Here is a 21,466-nt window from a genome sequence, read left to right as displayed (position 1 = left end):
CATTCATGCACATGTGGCACAATAGTGGTGACTTGCTTAAGGTACTGGCAAGAAGAACAAGACTGTAAGAAAATGATGTGCATGCTACTTTTGTTCATCAGTATTCATCTGAATGTACCACAGTGCAGCAACGTTAAATAGAAAAAAAATTACGACTCCATACCTTTGTATTTACATATTCAGTATGTGAAGTTATGTGCAGCGTACACTTGGAGGCTTGAGTTCACAAACTCCTCCCACCGCGTGGACGTGGAAGGTCACCACCGGAAGAAGGTCACAGGCACGACATACAAGATGGCGACTCCCTTGTGTCAGTGTTATCAGGTGAGAACTTGGGAACGTTTGTGTTATTTATTAGCTTTTAAATACAACTAAGTAGTACAGCATGACTCCACATGGTATGTTTTGAACTGCCAGATGTACGACTGACGGTGAATGTCATGAATTTCGCTAGCTACTTAGCTAAACATAGCGTTTGCTAGCAAAGTTAGCTCTTTGACTACAAAGCTATCCCCCCGGTGTTTGCACTCAGAACAACATCGGGAGAGTTAAATGTTCCATGTAATTAATTTGGACTTAGGTGCCGTGTGTTAAACGTGTTCCTCATTGAACAATATAACTCCACCTGTGGCTTGCCATATCTAGAACCAAAGTTTTGCCCAAAAATAACAAGGCTTGTAACAAGTGTTGTGAGGATTTGCCACTGTCATGCTCATCTTTCTGCACAGCTAATGTCATTATCTGAGTGGTCTGTTTGTTTGTCTGTCTATAGATATGTATCAGAAGAGGTTTGGTGGCATATCCCTCCACCCACCTGCTCTTTCCTAGTAGAGCCAGTGTCTACAGGATACATGGGGTCCTCACAGGCTCTCCACAGGTACCAACACCTGACATGCGATGTTTCACTGTTGTTACACCTTCTGGATTCTGTTTTAATGTCTGCCGTCCTGCATGGGGACAATCCCTGGCCTTATGTCGGATTATTCTCTCAATATGATCATAAACAGTTTGCTAAAATTAGCTGACTTTAAGAGGCTGTTTTCTGTTTTTATTTAGCAATATTCAGTGTATTCTTGTAAAAGCATCAGCATTACTATTTCTTTCAGACATGGCACATGTGACATTACAGAGTCCAAAAGCCTGCTAGTGATGCTAACACTCCTTTCTTGCTTGCATTTTTGTGGGTGCATATTGTTTTGTCATGCAGGCTGTTCAGACCTTTGTCACATTGAAACTAATATAGCCACAATTTTTACAGGAAACATGTGATGTCAGTGTTTAATTAAACATGAACTTAATAGAATGGGATGCATGTCTGAAAGGAGCATGTGGTTCTCCATTTTTTTCATTACTCGCAATAAGTAGCCTTGAGTGCCTGAGCTACCCAGAGCACAAAATAGAAAGCATAAAGACATGCTTTAATTGCATTCATTTTAATGTGGTGTTTTTGTTTCTTGTCACTAAGGTGCATCGATCTCCTCTACTACAAGCAAGGTATTTGTCAGGGGAGAGGGGTGGTGGTAGAAAAGGTTTCCTGGGGGAGTTTTTGGACAACCTTAAGCAAGAGCTAAATAAAAACAAAGAGATGAAAGAAAACATCAGGAAGTTCCGGGAAGAGGCCAAAAAACTTGAGGAATCAGATGCACTGAAACAAGCTCGAAGGAAATATGTAAGGATCCGCCAACACTCAACCATTCTATTTATGTTTTAATGCAAAGTAGGTGTTAAGATAAAAACGTACAATTTTTTTGTTTACCCACCTTTATTTGTCTTATCCCAGAAAACGATAGAGTCTGAAACCGTGAAGACATCTGAGGTACTCAAGAAGAAGTTGGGAAACATTTCTGAGACAGTCAAAGAGGTAAATGTGATGTGCATCTCAGCTGCATCACATACAGCAACATACTGTATATTTTTTCTCTGACTGTCATATCATACACATGTTGTTTAAGTCAATACATCATTTCTTAAAATGCTTGTCTGTACTTGTTTTCAGGGGCTAGAAGAGGTTAGTCGTACAGAAATTGGGAAAAAAATCAAAGAGGGAATGGAGGAAGCAGCCAAAACAGCCAAGACCTCAGCAGAAACTGTCTCAAAGAGTGGGGAGAAGTTGGGAAAGAGCGGTGCCTTCAAAGCAATATCTCAGGTATGAAGTTAAGACCTAGATGACATTCATTTTTTAGAATTTTCTCATTGTAATAATGTTACTTCACTATGTAAACACAGTCATCAGTCCTCAGCCCATGTATAAAAAGCAGGATGCTGCAGTCACTTTATTGTTACAGCTAAGGCTGCATGTAGGTTACATTAATGAGAAAAGAGGGTCTTGAGGTGATAAACCTGAATAATGGGATTTATTTCTCAATTATCTGTTTGTAGGGCATGGAGAGTGTGAAGAAGGAGATTGGTGATCTGGGTCACACTGGACCTTATCGGCCTCCCGCCAGACTCCGGAAGAGGAGTGAGTTCTCCTCTAAGGGGGCTGGGAGTGACAGCAAGGTCTTTGAAGCCAACGAGTACGTGAGTGCCCTCTGCTTGCCCCTGATACTGAGAAGGGAATGCCCTTATGACTAATAGATAGCTAGCAACACCCATCTGATAAATACTAAATGCAGTAGAAGAAATGATACAATGATTACAAAAAATGTTAGAGCTAAGGAAAATATTATAAAATATTATTCTGTAAACCACAAAATTGTCCTTTAATATATTTACCAAAAGAGATTTTGTCTACTATTAAGCTATTTCGGGTGTGGCCGTTGTGTTTTGTCAAAGTTAACATGGCTAAATGTGATTGACAGCGCAGTTGCAACATAAACAACAATGTGAAATCCTAATGTTGTTGTTCTTATAACTATAACAGGGAGGCTATGGGTGTGGTGCTCCACAAAGACTCAAAATGGTACCAGCAGTGGAAAGACTTCAAGGACAACAATGTGGTCTTTAATAGTAAGTTAAAACCAATACCAAAAACCATACCAATTCCTGCACCTGTTTGTTGTATGATTTCAGAGAAGTATTCCTACAGCTTCTTTCTTCTTCTGCATGTGAGTGATATGGTGTTGATGAATGTATTTATTAGGTAGCCTCTTCATTTAACTAGTGGTTTGTGGATGATGGAGGGTATTCAGTGTCATATTCAGATTGTGCTTTTGCATACATTACATTTCTACCTGCACTTGTATGGTGAATACTTTACTGAGCTTCAAGTGTACAAGGCTCCACTAATAAGCTTTTGCTCTAATACCAGTTAATAGATGGTGCTACGATGGGATTTGCTGAGAGGATGTAAAATGGGGTTTTATAAATGTACATGTCTGGCCTGATTTTGTTGATTTATGCATATTAGTTAGGGAAACAACGTTGATGATTAATAATGTGTGGAGAGGTGAAAAATGACCTTGGTTGGCGGCAGAAAATTGCACAAAGTCAACAGATTTGCAGCTGTTTAGATTTCCATAGCTATTGTGGCATCAGCATTTCTGAATACAAAGTGTGGGTGGTAGGAGCAATACACCACCTTTCATTTACAGCATTTCATCTACAGCTGGTGACTTTTTTTAGCCAGATTTACATCAGCAAAATAATATCTCCTTAGACTAATAAGGTGCCATTATTGATCATCTGTGGATGATTAAACTGTGGCATGTAAATCTAGCTGCTGGCAACACCACCATTTTTTGTTGTCAATGTTTCAACTATTCTCCTTTTGCTTGTTGAATATGTCCAATGGGGTGTTTTTGTTACTTCTTTCAAATATGTTATGTTTTTGTATAAGTGTATTGAAAGGTGGTGGTTTTATGTTCATTTATCAGGACATGTATCTTAGACACACAATGAATCATCAATCACTCAGTAGTGCTACACAGCAGCTTTTTGCTGAGCAGCAGCTTTTTAGCCTCAATTTTTCTTAAGTTGATGAAGCAGTGGGCCCTGTGGGAGAAATAATGTATATGAATTTGATGATGGATTCCCTCATCTGACATCATTTTTTCATCATGTGTGTATATGATCTTGTTACTAGTGACTTAAGACACACTTTTGTTATGGAAACTGCAGGATTCTTTGAGATGAAAATGAAGTATGATGAGAGTGACAACGCCTTCATCAGAGCCTCCCGTGCTGTCACTGACAAGATGACTGACCTCTTAGGTGAGAGACTAGAAAGCGTAAAAGCCATTTTTTATTATAATTCATTAATAATCAATCAAAACAAAAAATGAACACACTGTTCCTAATGTACTTATGCTAATGCTTGTTTGGGTTCTGTGTAGCATTTTTATGGCTTACTCTTTACTCGTTTTGTATGTGTGTTTCATGTGTACATATGCTTACAGGTGGGCTGTTTTCAAAGACAGAGATGTCTGAGGTTTTAACAGAGATTTTAAAGGTGGATCCCTCATTTGATAAAGATTCATTTCTCAAGCAGTGTGAAAGAGATATCATCCCAAACATACTGGAGGTATGTTTGACAGCAAACCAGTATCTGTGTCAGTCTCTCAGAAGGGAGAACGTAACTCTACAAATAAATCTAAATTAAGTGCAAATCTGAACCAGGTTAGTGTAGTGCTGTATATAATGCTGTTCATGTTTGCCTGTTTTCAAACAGGCAATGATCAGAGGGGAGCTGGAGGTACTGAAGGACTGGTGCTATGAAGCGGTACGACCTTTCTCACATGCTTGCTTACAAGTGCGCACAGTAGTTTGACTTCTGCATAGCACTGCACTACCTTGACTGACAGCTGTGCACATGTTGGTTGCAGGTGGGTGGTTCTTCATTGAATGTCTACTCATTGTGTTATCTTATTTTTCTCCTTTACTGGGTTTGTAGACATATAGCCAGCTGGCACATCCAATTCAGCAAGCCAAGGCCATGGGACTTCAGTTCCACTCTAAGATCCTGGACATTGACAATATTGATGTAAGTTAATTCAGACTCTTTAAGAATTATAGTAAGGGCACAGTCCCAGTAGTTTCCAAGTTTGAGTGCATCTAAACATATCTAACTGAATAATTTTAACTGCTTGTGTTGATTGTTTGGCAGTTACAACAGCTACTGAAGTCTATTTTTTCAAATGTATATATTATATAATTTATAAGATTTTATATATATATATATATATTTATGTGTTCACTGTGTGTGTCTTCTTCTCCAGCTGGCCATGGGCAAGATGATGGACCAGGGTCCAGTGTTGATCATCACTTTCCAGGCGCAGTTAGTCATGGTGATTCGAAACACCAAAGGAGAAGTGATGGAGGGAGACCCTGTAAGTCACACGCCACCAACAAAACACACCACACAAGAAGTCATTCAATATTAAAGGACAATAAACTGTGTTGTACAGAACACATACACAGTTCCAGGTGGCATTTTGTCACAATTACAAATGTGTAAAAGTTTAATGAGGTATTAAGAGAATGTAATCAGACTGTGGAGCCATGTACAGCTGTTTGGGCAGGGCTTTAATGTATTAATCTCAAGACCAAGCAAGCTGTATGGGCTGTAAATCAGCCGTGTCATTTCCTGAGGGCACCTCAGGGACACATGTGACTGCTGAAGAGGTCAGCAGCATGCAGCTGGCACCTGTCCAGTGTTCACAGTATAGGGCTGCTGCCAGAGGATTAATGGTGGATGTCCTGTTCTTTTGGATTGTATCAGCTGTATCCTATCGCCCGGGCATTAAATGACACGCTCTTCCTCTTATAGACTCTTACTTTATGTCTGCCAGACTCCGCTTGTTGCAGTTACAACTACTCATGCCCCCCTCCCCCTCACACTCCTGCTTACTCATAACGATGTATGGGGCACTTAATCAGTACTTTTAGTTTTCTCTCCGGGCCTAAATCACAGTACAGAAAAAAATCAAATAATGGAGGAAATCATAACAAGACGAGTAGCTTGAAGCTTGTAGCTTGTAGCTTTTATCAGACAAATACAGATATTGGTATTAGGTTTGTTTGAAATTATTTGCTAATTGATCTTTTCTATTTTGATGGAACACCCATCTGTTGTTGTCTGTCCAGGACAAAGTCCTCAGGATGATGTACGTCTGGGCTCTGTGTCGAGATCAGGAGGAGCTCAACCCATATGCTGCCTGGAGACTACTTGATATCTCCGCCTCTAGTACTGAACAGATCCTCTAAGACTCTTTGATATGCACAAAAACACACTTACACAGGGAGAGAACATACTGTACCGGAACAAGCCTGAAGCTGGAAAGATGAAGGAAGTGGAAGGCATGTGGACATGGCTCACTTCACTACAAAGGAGCAGTGTTGCTGAACAGTATAGGTGCTTCAACGTCTCTTTTTCTAACTACACTTGCTTTGGGTTCATTCGTTTCGTTGTTTTTCTTTCAATACCCAACAGAAGGAATTCTGACCATTCCTTTGGCTCACACTAGAGGGCGGTAGACTACCAACAACACTCATCTAAAGTACTCTCTGCATAGCAGTCCAGATTTGAATCTCTTTGGTGCAGGACTGCTATTGTTGACATTTAAAGGACAAAGAAAGTTATTTAGTGTTTTTATCACTAATATGAGAAAAAAAATGAGTGGGTTTGTTTTACATCCTAAACCTCAGGGTGGTGTCAGTTTCTGAGAGGGCCCAGCTTCTGCCTGATGAGTCCATCATGGTCTGTCTTTACCTCTGAGGTGTGGTTATGTTAGTGGTTGGTGGTCTCAGTGCCAAGCTCTCCCATCATTATGACCAAGGATGATCATCCTTGTTTGTATGATAATTGTCCAATGTAATTGTAAAACTGTGAAAAAGTCTATATTTATTATGAAAAATAAAAAATAAACCCTGTTTTCACTTAAATTGACATTTTTTGAAAACCATTAAATGTTTCTAACTACTGTTCTCTAAATGGTTAAGCTTGGCTTTTTGGAGGACGTCGCATGATTCTGTCTAGGGCAGGTTGCTAATTATTTTTTTAAATTAATCCCAGAGTGGGATTTTAATTGTAGGTTATATGATTTCCTTTGGGGAAAAATGTGACTTTAGAGTGATTTTTACAGTTAAATTTCTAGAGCAGAGCTGGAGCACTCATTTCGCATAGAACATAACTGCCTGATTGTTGTGAAGTACACAACAACCTGAAAATGACTGTAGTAAAAAGATCATGTTTTTGATGTGTGTGTTGCTAAGGTCACAATAGACTCACATTTAGTGTCTCCTAAAGGGTAACGCTAAAAGGTAACCAAAGGTCGGTCTTTGGTCTTTGGACAGTCCTATTTGGGCCTTGTGCTTTTCTTATTCTGCGTCTAGATAGTTTTGGTTCAGGCTGTGATGCAGAGTGCAATGTTGCATGATTCTGGATTGGTTTGGACTCTCAAACAGCAGGATTGATTGCAGTAGGCTTGGGTGAGAAGGTAGTGGGTGGCTTATAAACCAGCTCACATGTTGTGAGTGTCGGCATGTGTTCTGTATGTCTGTCCATGCACGTAGATGTAGCAGCTCCCCTGCTCCAGCGCTGTCCTGGATGATGGATCCTGACTGTAGCTGAGCTGTGCTGAGGTTGCAGCTTGCCACAGTAGTGCTCATTGCTCAGTATGCTGCCCAGCAGCTCACATTTACACACACACACAAAATTCTCTCCAGGAGTTCTCAAAGGAGACGCCATGGAGAATTTACAGCCACAGACTGCGATCAGCTGGTTAGAGACATGAGAAGGTCTGACCTTATATATGCATCTATGCACCACTGATTTTATTTTAGATCAATTAAAATAATTACACAGCGTTGTAATTTTTATTGTGTTAAAAGTAATCAGTCTTAGAAAAACTGACTACTTTGGTTAAATAGTAGTGTTTGTTTAAAGGTTGCAGTACTGAGGCTTCTTCACTGACACACATGAATGCCTCCACAAGCTGGCTGGTTTCTGTGTCACAAACTGTAACCATATATGGAAACTTATGGATACCTGATGTCTGTGTTTTCTGCTGTTTATGCTGATGTTTGATTCTTGAATATAATCACTTTAACATTTGCTAATTATGTGTGTGTATGTCTTAGGACTATTGTGTATGTCCAGCCTTTGGTGTGTTCACACTGAGTTTTTTTATGAAGCAGCAACAGCCATAGTATACCATCAAACCTTATCAGTCCACCAAGCTCATGCTCGGTCACTCCTATATTCTTATATGTTCTAATGTGGATAATTTTCCTCCCAGATGCATTAATAGCTAAATTAGTCTGGCACCCATTATATCAAATAATAGGTTGGTAGTTTTACAGGGTGGCCTGAAATGTAATCAAATTCCCAGCCTAAATTATTGTTTTCAGTCTGCTCGCGATAGATTAGTAGAGCTCATTGTATAAGCAAAACACATTAAGCTGTGGTTGCTCTAATGAAAACAGAATTATGAATACTTGCTTTTATTTCTGCTTATATACTCCCCTAAATCCTCATCCTTTAAAATGAATTGCAATGCCTAACTTGAATGCTTAGTCCAAACTTTAATACAAGTTTGACCCCTCACATTTACACAGAACACACACATTACTGCCTTAAGAGCAGAGAAGGTAATGCGGCAATACAGCTGGCCAACGGAGGGCTACTTTCCTATGCAACAGTCTCTCCCCCCAGACGCGCACACACACAGAAGTGGTGCTAGGTCAGGGAAGTCAAGGAAGTAGGACAGAAGTGTCACATATACTCTCTCGCTTGACAGCTGAGTGCTGACATGCCGCCATGGCCTGAGATCCAGGTTGGCAGCTGCAGCAGGACTAACAAGCTGAGTGACAACACCAAAAAAAAGGAAATAACACGTCAGAAAATGTAATTTAACATGATCAGAAAAAAATAGAAATAAATATAAAGTAAAACATGGAAGGAGTCAAGATGAAAGGCTTTCAGAGCCATGCCATTATATGACTTCCTTAAACTGTGTAATTCTGGAGCGATTATTCATCTTTATATGACCAATAGAAATTATCTAACACATGTAAGGTGTTACTCGCCTGTCAGCCATCCCTCTGTTCAACATCCGCCCCATTTCCTTTCTTCTCTGTCATCTGTCTGATGCCCCATTAACCATGCTGTCCTTGAGCTCCCCTGACACCCCGTCCACTATAGGCTGATTTAACCAGCATTTTACTTTTCTCTAGTCCTCCTTCCACCTGATTATCTGGTTTAATATATTTGTTGTTGAGGCTAAACTTCTTTTCCTGTCTCTGATTGCATCAAATTCATACTGTAATATGGTGGAAGGCAGCTTCTCATTTCTCTGAGTGGCAGACAAAAAACAATTTTATGCATCAGATGTTTTCAGATCGGCTTAATGCAACATGACATTGTTCTTTGTTGATCTGAAGTTCAGCACTGGATGCTGCAACAACACTCTGATGTGCACACTGCACAGCAAGCCTTTTGGAAAGAGCCCAGATGAAGGTCACAAAGTGTGTGCTCGTGTTTATGTATGCATGTATGGGTGCTCGTTCTGACCCAGATTCCCCAGTACAGTGGGACACTGTGCTAACACAAGCACACAGAGGAAATAATGCACACACACATTCAGGTGGCCTCACAGCAGGCCGAGTGAAAGGTGAGGAGGGTGTCCCGGTCAAAGAGGGATTATAGAGGCGAGTGTGTGTGTATGTGTGTGTGTATGTCACGCTGCTGCGCTTCTCTGTTCGGACAAAGGACAGGTGGGTGTCCTGCAAAGAGACAGAAAATGAGGACCAGATGGTTTAATTACTGTAAACATGTGAGCCATTATTGTGATTATTCCTTTCCTGATTGTGTGTTTCCTGTTTCTGTCCCCAAGCCAAGACCTGCAAAACACTAGAGGATCCCAGCAGAGATGTAGTCCTGTCTGAGCATGTTAACTCCTGCACAGTCACATGTTCCATCTCTTCTCAGTGAGTGTTACTACCAGAGCTCACACCTCCTCTGTTCTAAACAAAAGTAATTACTGCTTTGCTGAAAAGCTTCAAAAAATCGTTTAAAATTGTTAGTATCAATAATGAGGTCCTTTGTTGTTGTTATTTAACATGAGAGATTTCTATATTTGTTCCTGAGCTGAGTCACTGGTGATTAGTTTGTGCCTTGAGTGAGATTTCAACTCTTTGAGTGATCGTGTCAAAAGTCAATAACTTTTGTTGAAAATTGCAAGTCAGCAAAAGACAGAAAATGCAGTCATCTGCCATCTGAGTCTCAATGGCTTATAACCCAATGAGGTCCATGAGGACATAGTGTCAACACTATATGAGATGCTCCGTCTTGTAGCAGGGCAAGGAAGGGGACTGCTAAATGCAAATGTTGCAGCAAGAGGCAGGAAGACGGCTCCACACAGGAGACCACTGACAAGACCCATGACATGATCTTGACAAAAGGAAAAAATCACTACTGTACAGAGTCTAAACATCATACAGTTATCCACTACAAACTCCAAACATGTCAGCCCTCTGAGTCCTGAGACTCCTTAAACCTGATGAGGAGTAATTTATGCATTTATATGAATTTCTGATGCAAATCCAGAGACATTTATTTAGCACATTGTTACCATAGATGAGAATATGGGCCGACCAGGCAGGCTGACAAGTTGAAATGCTCTGTGTTCTGGGAGGTTCTGGTCACACTATGACAGAGGCCTGTGACATCTGTGGTAAAAAGATCCAGAACATCACAAGAGGAGTTTTCTTCCACCGGGACGGTCAGGTCCTCCATTGTGACGGCTGCCATCTAGGATTATGAACTTGTCCTGTTCACCTGATTTGGTGAATAACTGGTCTACCTCTGTCCCGAGATGAAGAGTGAGCCCCGTCACCATGATGATATTGCTCATTTTAAGGAGGACTATGATACTCACTTCCACTGTGAAATGACTTGTTTGCTCCACAACTGCAGGAATAAGTGTGTTAATCAATGGGGGAATAACTGACTCCTCCTGGCCACAAACTTATCATACATACATTTTACTAACTATAAATCTATTTTTTAAATATCTTACCCAAAATATCTGGCCACACAATAGGAGAATGAGGAATAATTGTTCCAGATATTTCATTTTATTTCTGACCATTTTTACTGTACTATAATGTCTGAGTAACAAAGTAAAGCAAAGATTATAACTTTGGGAATATAATAACCTCCTAATACACATACAAGCCCTTTAATTGCCTGCTGAATCATCTCTGCTGTGATGATTTCCATACAATCATTTTGTCACTATTACTCTCTCTGCTGAGTTTAAGATTACAGATGAAACATGGTGCATGTTATGTACCTTCAGGTGAGGACAGTTCAATAACTGTTCTTTGTTTGGGAATATTATCACACATTAAAATTACATTTTTCTTCGAAAGGTTATCCTCCCCATCTTTTCATAAAGCTGGCCTTGTTATTGCAACTCTAACAGTGCTTTGGATCTAATATTGAGGAGCCCATGAAAGTCAGCGGTCAATATATCCTTATCTCATTTTCATATATCGCTGCAGTCCCTTGAGATCAAAACAGTGATATCACATGAAGGAAAGATCTTTGGACATCTGTTGGAAAAACAAAAATCACTTCCCCTTTAATAAAAAGCAGACAGCAGGGATTCGTGTTCAGTGAGAGAGACAGACAAATGATGGAAGGACTAGCAGGTAGACAGTCAGTACCTGATTAGTAATGTAAATGAATGGCAAAGCAAAGCAGCAAATTTATGGAGGGCAGTGAGAGTGTGCACTAACCAGCTGCTGTCTCATCCTACCCAACATGCACTGTCAGCAACCAGCAGGACGTGCTGGAACGCCCAGGGTCGACATTACAGCCTAAATGTTGGATGATGGGTCTTACAGAATGGATGTGTCGGACACAGCTTTGTGTGTCTGCATGCAATGGTGCTGATAAATACTCTCACAGGCCGGATCCCACTTGACGTGTGCACAGAGAGATCAACCCGGGTCATGACTATTTCACGTATTGTTTTCATTTTTTTTTAGTTTGCCATTTGATGCGAAAGCATTTGCAAAGATGAAATCTAATTAACAAAGATGAGTAAAACATCAATTCACCAGATGCTGCAAATATGTAATCTGATTTATTAGCACACAAGCAAATCTAAGTTTCTGTTTCTGTTCTGTTCAAATCAATGCTAATGAATTTGAATGCTTTGGCATAAATCAGAATTGTAGCCAGAACAGTGTTGGTGAGAAGTCCTTTCTGTTCTACATTTAGAGCACATATGTCAAAGTCAAGGCCCGCGGGCCGAATCCGGCCCACGAATGAATTATCTATGGCCCCCGGGATTGATATTTGATTAGTATTAGAACCGGCCCGCAGGCCGTAGCCGCCCGCTGGTGTTTTGCACGCACCAATACTATATTTCCCACAATGCAACGGTAACCCGCGAACTCACTGCAGCGCAGCAAGCGGACTTTGGCTTCATCATTCATTAGCAGTCAGAGCAGATGTCAATTTTCAGCTACCTCCTCCCCAAAAAATGGCTAAACGGAAGGTGGATGCTGAGAACAGGGGGTTTCAAGCTCGGTGGGAGGCAGAGTACATGTTCACTGAGGTAAATGGCAAACCTGTGTGTCTTCTGTGTGGAGAAAGTTTGGCTGTAATGAAAGAATACAATTTAAGAAGGCACCATGAAATGTCTAAGAAACACACAGACAAAGACAAGAATATGGACACGGAACAAAGGCTACAGAAGAAGAATGTACAGGACATGTGATTTTTCTTTGAAGGCAGTTTGTTCTTGTCTGTGTGCCTGCTGAAAAATGTTTTCCCGATTATTCATTTAATCATTAAATAATACACTGTATTAGGTCTTGGTTCAATAGGCTACGTGCAATAATTTCAATGTGTTTTAATAAACATTGAATCAGTCCGGCCCTCGGCTTATAGCCAATTTGTTTTTTTTGGCCCTCTGTGTATTTGACTTTGACATCCCTGATTTAGAGGCTTTTACCTAACTTCTTCTACCTGTTCAAGGTGGCATGGTGGAGCAAGAGGGTTTAGGTTTGAACTTGTGGCACGATCTCCCCAGATTCCAAAGCAGCCTGTCCTCACCAGGAAGACACGAGATGAGATCAATATTTCAGTCTTGGAACATGTGAGCTTATGTCTCTGGGCGTGTTCATTGGGGTGGGGACTTGTCCCGATAATGGTTTAAAATGGCAACCACACGACAGGAACGCTTTTTCTTATAAAATGTGTTTAATGTTATGAATTTGTGTGCTTTATGATGGTCTTTACCTATTATCCTAACCCTGTTTTTGATACCTAGCCTTAACCAGTTGTTTTTATGCCAAATCCAGATTTCGAATGTAAACACACGCCCCTTTCTCTTGGAGCTCACCCCGAAGCCACACCTCCCAATCACATGGACGTGCGTTACCTGAAGACGAGCTGCGGTCAGTGACTTCAGCCATCATGCACCTACCTCTCTGGTGCGTGCAGAGCAGGAAGAGAGTGACAACCAGCCAATACTCCGCGCAGGGTCCACCATGAAGGATTGGCTGATGTTTTTAGCATTTTATAAATCTTCCACCTTTAACAATGGGCAAAAACAAAACAGCTCCCAGTGCTAGGGGACAGATGTTGTGGCTGTATCAGTCCCATGTTCAGGTGGTGTTGGGCAATTGTCCAAATGTTCAGCATAAAGATAAACATGTGTCATATTGTTGACCAATAAGTAGTTGTTTGTCTCTTTGTTAGCCCAGTGACAGGCTGTCCAGAGTTTAGCCAGCCTCTAGCCCTTTGACAACTTGAATATGTTCCAGCCCTCCTGCAACCCTATACAGGATCAAGTGGACAATTGATAGATGCCTGCTCAGCGGCCCCAGGTCTCTGTTTTTACAAGAAAGACACGAGTAAGTAGAAACAAATAGCATGCCAGCTGTGGACAGAATTTTAGGCTCCTATCCTCCATTTTAAACTAAAGAAAGACTCTCTTCTTCCACTTCATCTAATCACTTAACCTGAACCTACATGTTCACCCAGCTGCAGGTAATGGCACTTACATTGAGCTTTTTATTGTTAACAGACTGCCAACTTTATCCTTTTGAAGTATTGTCTTTAATTACAATATTTCTAAAGCAGAATTCTTATTTCCTCCATTCTTTAAAATCTCATATATTATCCAGTTTCGGATTATTTCAATTCCATTATCACCTCTTCCCCCCAGCCCCTCTACCTCTCAGCCTCTTTCTCCAAATTGAATCCCCTGTCTGCCCGAGACACCATCAGCAGGCCTACTCTAATTGCAGGGAGCAGATTCTTTATGAGAATGGTGATTCTGCTGAGAGGGAGGGAAAACAATGGAAGCAAATGCTGTTTCTATTGATCAGCCGGTGTCTCTGTCTTCCCTCCAGCCGGCTGCGTTTACTGTTCCTGTTCAGAGGTCTGATATGTCAGAAGATTTAGAGGCTCATATTAGCCTCAGCAAGGAAAAATTAGTGACCGAGGAGAGGTATATATGTGGCTGTAAACACAGACTGCTCTGCTAAAAAAAGACACATAACTTGTCTGGAGAAGCGTTAAAACATGGCCATTAGCGTAATGTCCATACAGTGCAGACAACACATAGGGCAGTCTGAAGAAATTTATCATGTTCCAAAAAAGCCTGGATAAGAAGTGACCTGTGTATTCTAGACCTGTGAGAGCACTACAAGTGGAGAAGATAAGAGGTATGTTAGAGTTCACCATAATAAAATAACTCATCTTTAGTGTTGAATATACCATGACTCATACTGTGTGTGCTTTCCCTCACACCCTTATTACACCCTCGGTCTCTGCCTGCGGGCCGATAGTGTGACAGATCGCCTTACCTCCAGTGACAGCCGATCTATAGGAGTAAATCAGATCAGGGCTGAGGCCAAAGGACTGGTGTGGTGCTACATGCACTGCCCCTCTCATGTGCATGCCATTAATCACTCTAATGATGATGAAGGCCTGGTTAGCTTATCTTTCCACACTGTCACCACATCCTATCAGTCACATAGGCCGGAAACCAACGTTAGCTTGGCAAGAGTTTTCGTTAGCATAAGGAAAATTACAAACATTAAAAAGAGGCTGTCTGCAGAGACATCAGAGGGCAATCCAGGACACAACCAGAGCCCCAATCAATAAGGATGGCGATGGGTGTTATGGGTAGTGTCACTTTTACTTCACTTCTGGAGTGTCTGTACACTATGGTTGGCTTGCTCTTCTCTCTCCATCAGCATGACAGTTAGATGGGACTGTGAATAAAGAGTTCCATCCTCTCTTCAGTAGTTACCAAGGTCAGGGTCAGAGAGACAGACAGGAAAGGTGATTTATTACCGGAGGCAGAAGGTGAAGCGTGAAAGTGGGGAAAGGTGAGAGCATGCAAGAATAAAAAGCCCATAGAGGAACATTAGAGATCAAATGGTGCAAACTGACCCAAGGACAAAACAATTGCAGTGGCTCCTACAACACAAAGTACACCATGAAGTATTATAAGTTACCTCCTGGACTGGACAAATGAAGCCAAGTGACAAAAACAGTTTTGGCAGTTCCTCAAGTGGCCACTTGAGGCTGGCTCAAAATCCAAAATAAACCACCTCGACCTTCATGTTTAAATGTCAATATTTACAACAGGTTTGTTACAAAAACAGATTTAAATATGATTTTCCTAATTCTATACAACTCATATTAAGACTTTATTTTAAATTAAGGGCATGGCTGCTTTGATCAACAGAGAAGAACTGCCCCAGCCTGCGAGCTGCCTGTCCACCCACCACAGCTCCACTCACACTCCACTGCTTTGGTGGCAAAGCCTGGAGACTCCCAAAAACCTGTAGGTAACACAACCTATTAATTAAGTCTGTTCAACATGTCCATCCTGCATACATTATCAGCAATCTATAAGTCTCCTCATTAAGGATTAGTGATGTTAGCTCATGTGAGGATTTGGGACATAGATGACCTGTGATAAGTCAGGGTTCAGCTCTCTAATTAGTCCAGCTGTTCTTTTTTCATGTGGCTTCAGACAGGTTGAAATTAACTTTAAAATCACTCCATTCATTGATAAAAGTTTTATAATTATATGGTCAAACCTTACAGCATAAGTCAGAATGATAAACAGTCACTTCCCCAGTTTGCAGTCTTTCCTTGCAATCCCCTGCCAGATTACACAAAGTGTCAGGCTGTTAATCCACCACACTGCTCTCTTGAGATTCCTCCACAGGCTAATCATGCTTAAAAGAATAATTGCAGTCATTTAAAAGCAATGCATGAATGGTATTTGATATTTTGATTTTTTTTTTCCTGCAGTTTCCCATGATCCTCCACACCCTACTTTTTACCACTAACAATGACTAAAAGGATTAAGGTCCTAACAAGCCTGTACATATATATTCTATATTATATTGATTATACTATATTATTAGAAGTTCAATAATTCTTGATTTGTGCAAAAAAAACATTAAGTCAGTACTGTATGTTAGATTTTAGTATCCATTTTGATGTGTGGTCCGGTCGAGTTGGTAACCTTCCTGGACATGACAACCTGCTAATGCCATCTTTTTTTTTATCATGTTATCATGCAGCCCTCATGCTGTAGCTAAGTCTCAGAAACTAGTCATTAATGACAAACAACTCATTTGAATGTTGCTGACCTCATGTGAAAATTCAAAGTTGCACAGAATCATCTGAAATTTTATAATTTCATTAAAAATTTGAAATTGGCAAAACAATTAACTAAAAACCAACAACCTGATCGTGGTGTCTGTTTAAATTTACTGACATTTCACCCAGTAGTTTGGTCTGGATCAATAGCATCCCACCCGAGCAGCAGCCGGACACTCCCACCCTTGGATTCATGACATCAGCGAGGCAAATATGTGACGTCTGGCTTTATTGCATCTACACCCCCGTTACATTTTCATCTACTCTTTCTCATTTTCATTCTCTGTCTTGCTTGCTCAAACATTCACCAGGCTCTCCTGTTCTCACTCCTCCCATGCATCACTTTGCTTCACTCTCTGCCTCCATCTACCCACCCATCCATCTAGGCTTTCAGAAGGCCAGTCAGGTGTCTAGAGAGATGTTTACTAAGGAGCGGCTAGGGGCTCCATAAAAGGCGTGCCACAGAATCAGCGAAGTCGGGCCTGGAGTGACAGATTGTATAAATAGAGGCATTAGCAGCTGTACAGCTGGCCCGTGCTACTGCGGAGGCTTACTGGTCTATGAAATGTGCAGCATGGCAAAGTCCTGGACCTCGCCACACTGTGATGAATGGCTCAAATTCTTCGTAAAGCATATTAAAGTCATCATATGATGGATAGCAGGGAGAAGACAGCAGGAAAGGAAAAGATGACGGTACAAGAAGGGAAATTAAGGAAGTAGGGGAGAGGGCTTTTGATAAAATATGTAAAGAGAGGAAATTAAATCCCAGACAAAAATATCAAAACCGGCCCCTCCGTGCTCCTCTACCTTCTATTTCCAGTGACTGATGAAAAGAGTAGAGGCAATTTTGAATTTTTAATGAGTCCCCTCTCGGCCCCGGTACATCGTCTGGTCTTTGTATGCCTCTTAGCTTCTGTAGAAAGGCTCTTGTGTACTTGCTTCACTTCACACAGTTCAGGTGCGCTCCCAAAGGCAACATTCAGATTTCTACCCATGACCCCAAATATCCCTGAACAACTGCTTCTCATTCAGTTTTCCCCCGGTAACCGCTCACTGCCTGCTCTTTTGGTGGGACTGAAACGCCACATGTCAACTTCTGTGTTTCTAGATTTATCACAAAGTACACTAAAACAAGTATTATCTGTTAAATAAGTGGGGCGTGAATGATGGATACTTTACTATGATGATTTTGAATCAGATATTTAAGTATCAGAGGATCTCCAGAACTGCAGTGGAAAGAAAAGCATTCTGAATATTAATGACTTAAGTTTGTAGTAATTCTAAATTGATTAATTTGCCAATTCCATTATTACCATAGGAACAAAAATGCATTAATAAATTGATATTTGTTAATGTTCTCTGCTGCAGCATTACTTCATTTTTAAGAATGGTAATTACATGGAAATTTCCATTTTCATTAGTTAACTGTCATCATAAGCTCAGTCCAGTAATTGCTTTTTTCCACTGCCTGATATGATGTCATTGTGATGAGGGAGGTATTTTGAAGCAGACCTGCACATGTAATTTAATGACTAGATGCTCTCTCTGCTGCACTCCCTGCCTGTGTCACTGTGAGAGACCATTGACCGATTTGAAGAATTGACAAATCAATGACTAAGTCACTCAGCTGATCAAAACCAGATACCTTCATTGGTATTGGAGGAACGCTGTGTGCCATTTTGTCTTCAGTATCTCAAGATGCCTCATAGATCAGAGGAGGCTGATCTGTGGTCCTTGCTGTTTAATCACAGGTAGACATTATTGATTTATTGGTTTTAAAGTAGAGAAGTGGAGAAGGGTTAAACAGGTCAACATTGACTCTGGGGTCTGTGAGAGAATGGAGTGTTGAAAAGCGTCATGTGTGTTTATGTGTGTGTGTGTGTGTTTAGCCTGTATACTCTGTAGCAGCATGTCTTGTAAAAAATGCAAATAACAAATTTGAAAGTGATGCATTGCAGCAGCATGGCTGGTTGCCTTTCAGGCAAGGCTTATCCCTCATTCATTACTAATATATTTATTATTTGTTTCATTAATTTATAGAAATAATCAATCACTTTAAATGTAGCCAGAATTAATCCTCTGGTGATGTTAATCGTGTGGAGAAAATTTGAAACGGTGTATCATCAGTCAACTGGCTCCATCAGACTATGTTATCTGAACCAAGTGTCCTCTCATTTTAATTTAATTCAGTCCTCCTCCTCTCTCTCTTCCTCTCTCTCCCTCTTGTTCTTAGAGAAGGAAAATTACACTGTGAGTAGCAGTACAAAATGATTTTGGCAGCCTGCTCTGACAACCCCCTCCAATCACTGTCTACTTCTTCAGTGTGATCAGACCTTTACAGCTTTACACTTAATTTCCAAAGCTGATATCAAACGCTCATCAATCACTGCACTGTAATAAATGTCCTCAAGCTCAGGATCGCATTAAGCAGCTAAAATGCCTTTTACCAAGAACCTGCTTTTCTAACGCTACACTGGGATTGTTTACTACTATTAAGTGCCCATGCATAATTAAAACTCTTATGAATATCTAAGACCGTGCATTTAACCGAGCCACAATCTCCCCCAGAAGAGAAAATAAATCCTCAGAATGCTCTTACCAAGGTCAGGGGTTGAGCTAATGTCTCATTAAAAACTAATTTTCCCATTTTGTTATGATGGCTGAATGGGGAGTGATGGACAGCCTCATAGTATTGATCTACAGTTGTTATGCTTAGGGGAGGACTCCACTGTATTTTAACAGGTTGTTGAACATAATATAACATACAGTATCTTTTTGACATTACAAAGCTGAAAAGAATCTGTGAGTTTGAAGGAGTTTGAGTGCTCCCCTGCAGGCTTTGATGTGGGTGTTATACTGAACTTTCTTCAGCAGTGTCCATTGATAGATATAGACAACTACTGCTCCTGAAAGGACCATGTGAGGTCTTACTGCTCACACACTGTACAATTTCCTTTAAAATAATATAAAGACAATCGATCATGCTGAGAATCAACCATACTTTGAGAAAGTGAATATAATGCATGACGTACTCCAGCTTGGGGCTTGTGTACAGGTTATAATTGTGTATGGTCTCATTTTCTGAGGTGGAAATCTGTTTCTCATCGTTTCCTGACAACAAACAAATCAGGTGAGCCATGATAAAAGTTTATTGTTGTCATAGTAAATGTTATAGTTGCATAATTGCACCAGTTGTACAATCAAACTGTCATGTTTACATCTAACCTGCTATATATTCTCATCCACAATATAAACACACACACACTGAAAGATTGGCACTGCATGGTCAGACATTCAGAATAATTAAACAAAAATGGAATATTAAATGGACTGTGAAGTGTAGCTCAACCAGGTAGAGCTGGTTGGAGACAGATAAGTGAAGGTGTGTGTGTGTGTGTGTGTGTGTGTGTGTGCGTGTGCGCCTGGCTCTAGGAGGGGGTATATGCTTGCACAGTGGTGGAAAGTTGTGAAGCTGTGTGATGAATGTTGCTCCATAACCAGGACTGAAGGGGAACGATTATTAAACCCTTTCTACCAATCATCTCCCCTGGAGCTTAAACCAAAGCACCAGGGAAACAGTCTCTGCTCCCAGCAAAGGACACACACACACACATTCACACACACTCACATTTTCACATTTAGTGTATTTCATTTTGTGTTGCTTTATATTAGTCTTTGCTCATAGATAAGGTTTAAAACATGTTATCCTTTATATCAGACAGAAAATGGAATTTGTTATATTAGTATTAGGTTACATCACTCTGTTTTAAGTGAAGCACAATTGATGACTGTGGTGATGTGTCCTGATTTCGCAAATTTAAAAAGGAAATCCAGACTCAAACATGCAGACTCATGCAGCCCTGCAATACTGTTTTAGAATAGAATAGAATGCAATAGAATAGAGTTTATTTGCCATTTGCACAGATGGTACATTATATTACACCTGTGTCAAGCTTGCTAAAATTGAAGAAAAAAATGAATAAAAAATAAACATAGATAATAAATATATCAAATACACTTAAATGCTAAAAATACTAAAACATAGAATGTGTAATTATAAAGGCACAGAATACTGTGCATCAATATATTTAATATAACACGGAGTGCCTAATATAGGCAGTATCAGTAGCAGCATAGGTTCTCGGGTCAACTCACTGAGGTTGAGCAGTTCAGATTTGCCCATCTTGCACTTTGTTAACGTGAAATATGAAGTATTGCACATTGTTATAAAAAAGAATACTGTTTTGCACAGTTGTCATCAGCCTATCTTTTATCTGTGTTGTGAGGAAAGTTGTGACACAGGGTAGCTCCTGTGTATGTAGTATATACATTAAACACTGATGTGACACACACTTCAAATCGCTGTATGACATCATCTCAGGGAGAGTAAATCTAAAACAAGATTATGATGGAAGTAAATGAGCTGAAAAAGTGATGGCAACACGTGGACCGTACAACCAACACAACAAACAGTGTAATGTTAGAACAAGTAACAATCAATCACATTCCAAAAGATGGGGCTTTGTCCTTTCATAGCCTTAAGAAGAGAGACACCGGACAGATGTGTTCCATTTCCAGAAAAATCATTTTTTAAACCAAATTTGAGGTATGACATTTCTATCATATGAGATATCATCCCAGCCATAGTAATTATGCACCTTATCCATCACTTGTTTGCAATACATGTTCGTGTATGCTGGGGAAATGTGCTGTTACAGCACTGTGTGGATCTCTGCTGGTGATGGATGAGTGCAGAACAGCTACATTTGCTTGACAAACCTCACATGCTGCTGCTGATGGTCCCACACTGTGTTTTTAAAGGAGCACAGTAGTGTCCTTCTACTCACAGGACAGTCTCTCCACCTCTCTACATGTGAT

At 40.5% G+C, this 21,466-nt stretch overlaps 1 protein-coding gene across 1 annotated transcript; it reads left to right on the top strand.

Moving 5' to 3' along the window:
- The first annotated feature begins 250 nt into the window (after positions 1–250).
- Positions 251–6,822, top strand: timm44 (translocase of inner mitochondrial membrane 44 homolog (yeast)). Its single transcript, XM_028403757.1, has 13 exons — positions 251–324; positions 773–877; positions 1,466–1,669; positions 1,781–1,861; positions 1,997–2,146; positions 2,380–2,516; positions 2,864–2,949; positions 4,060–4,152; positions 4,338–4,462; positions 4,610–4,660; positions 4,832–4,921; positions 5,157–5,267; positions 6,025–6,822. Exons 1-13 carry the CDS (start codon positions 295–297, stop codon positions 6,142–6,144), a joined length of 1,383 nt encoding a protein of 460 aa, XP_028259558.1. The 5' UTR covers positions 251–294; the 3' UTR covers positions 6,145–6,822.
- The last annotated feature ends 14,644 nt before the right edge of the window (positions 6,823–21,466 follow it).

This window comes from Parambassis ranga, chromosome 4 (genome assembly GCF_900634625.1).
Source record: "Parambassis ranga chromosome 4, fParRan2.1, whole genome shotgun sequence".
In the NCBI taxonomy this organism is placed as follows: Eukaryota; Metazoa; Chordata; class Actinopteri; family Ambassidae; genus Parambassis; species Parambassis ranga.
Note: the sequence above shows the minus strand (reverse complement) of the source record. Positions and strands in the feature narration are given on the sequence as shown.

Bases quoted from the DNA above. Each gene is read 5' to 3' on its own strand.
- timm44 (XM_028403757.1), top strand. From the start codon at position 295: ATGGCGACTCCCTTGTGTCAGTGTTATCAG. The intron at 878-1,465 runs GTACCAACACCT...CTTGTCACTAAG, and splicing joins TCCTCACAGGCTCTCCACAG to GTGCATCGATCTCCTCTACT. The intron at 4,661-4,831 runs GTACGACCTTTC...CTGGGTTTGTAG, and splicing joins AGGACTGGTGCTATGAAGCG to ACATATAGCCAGCTGGCACA.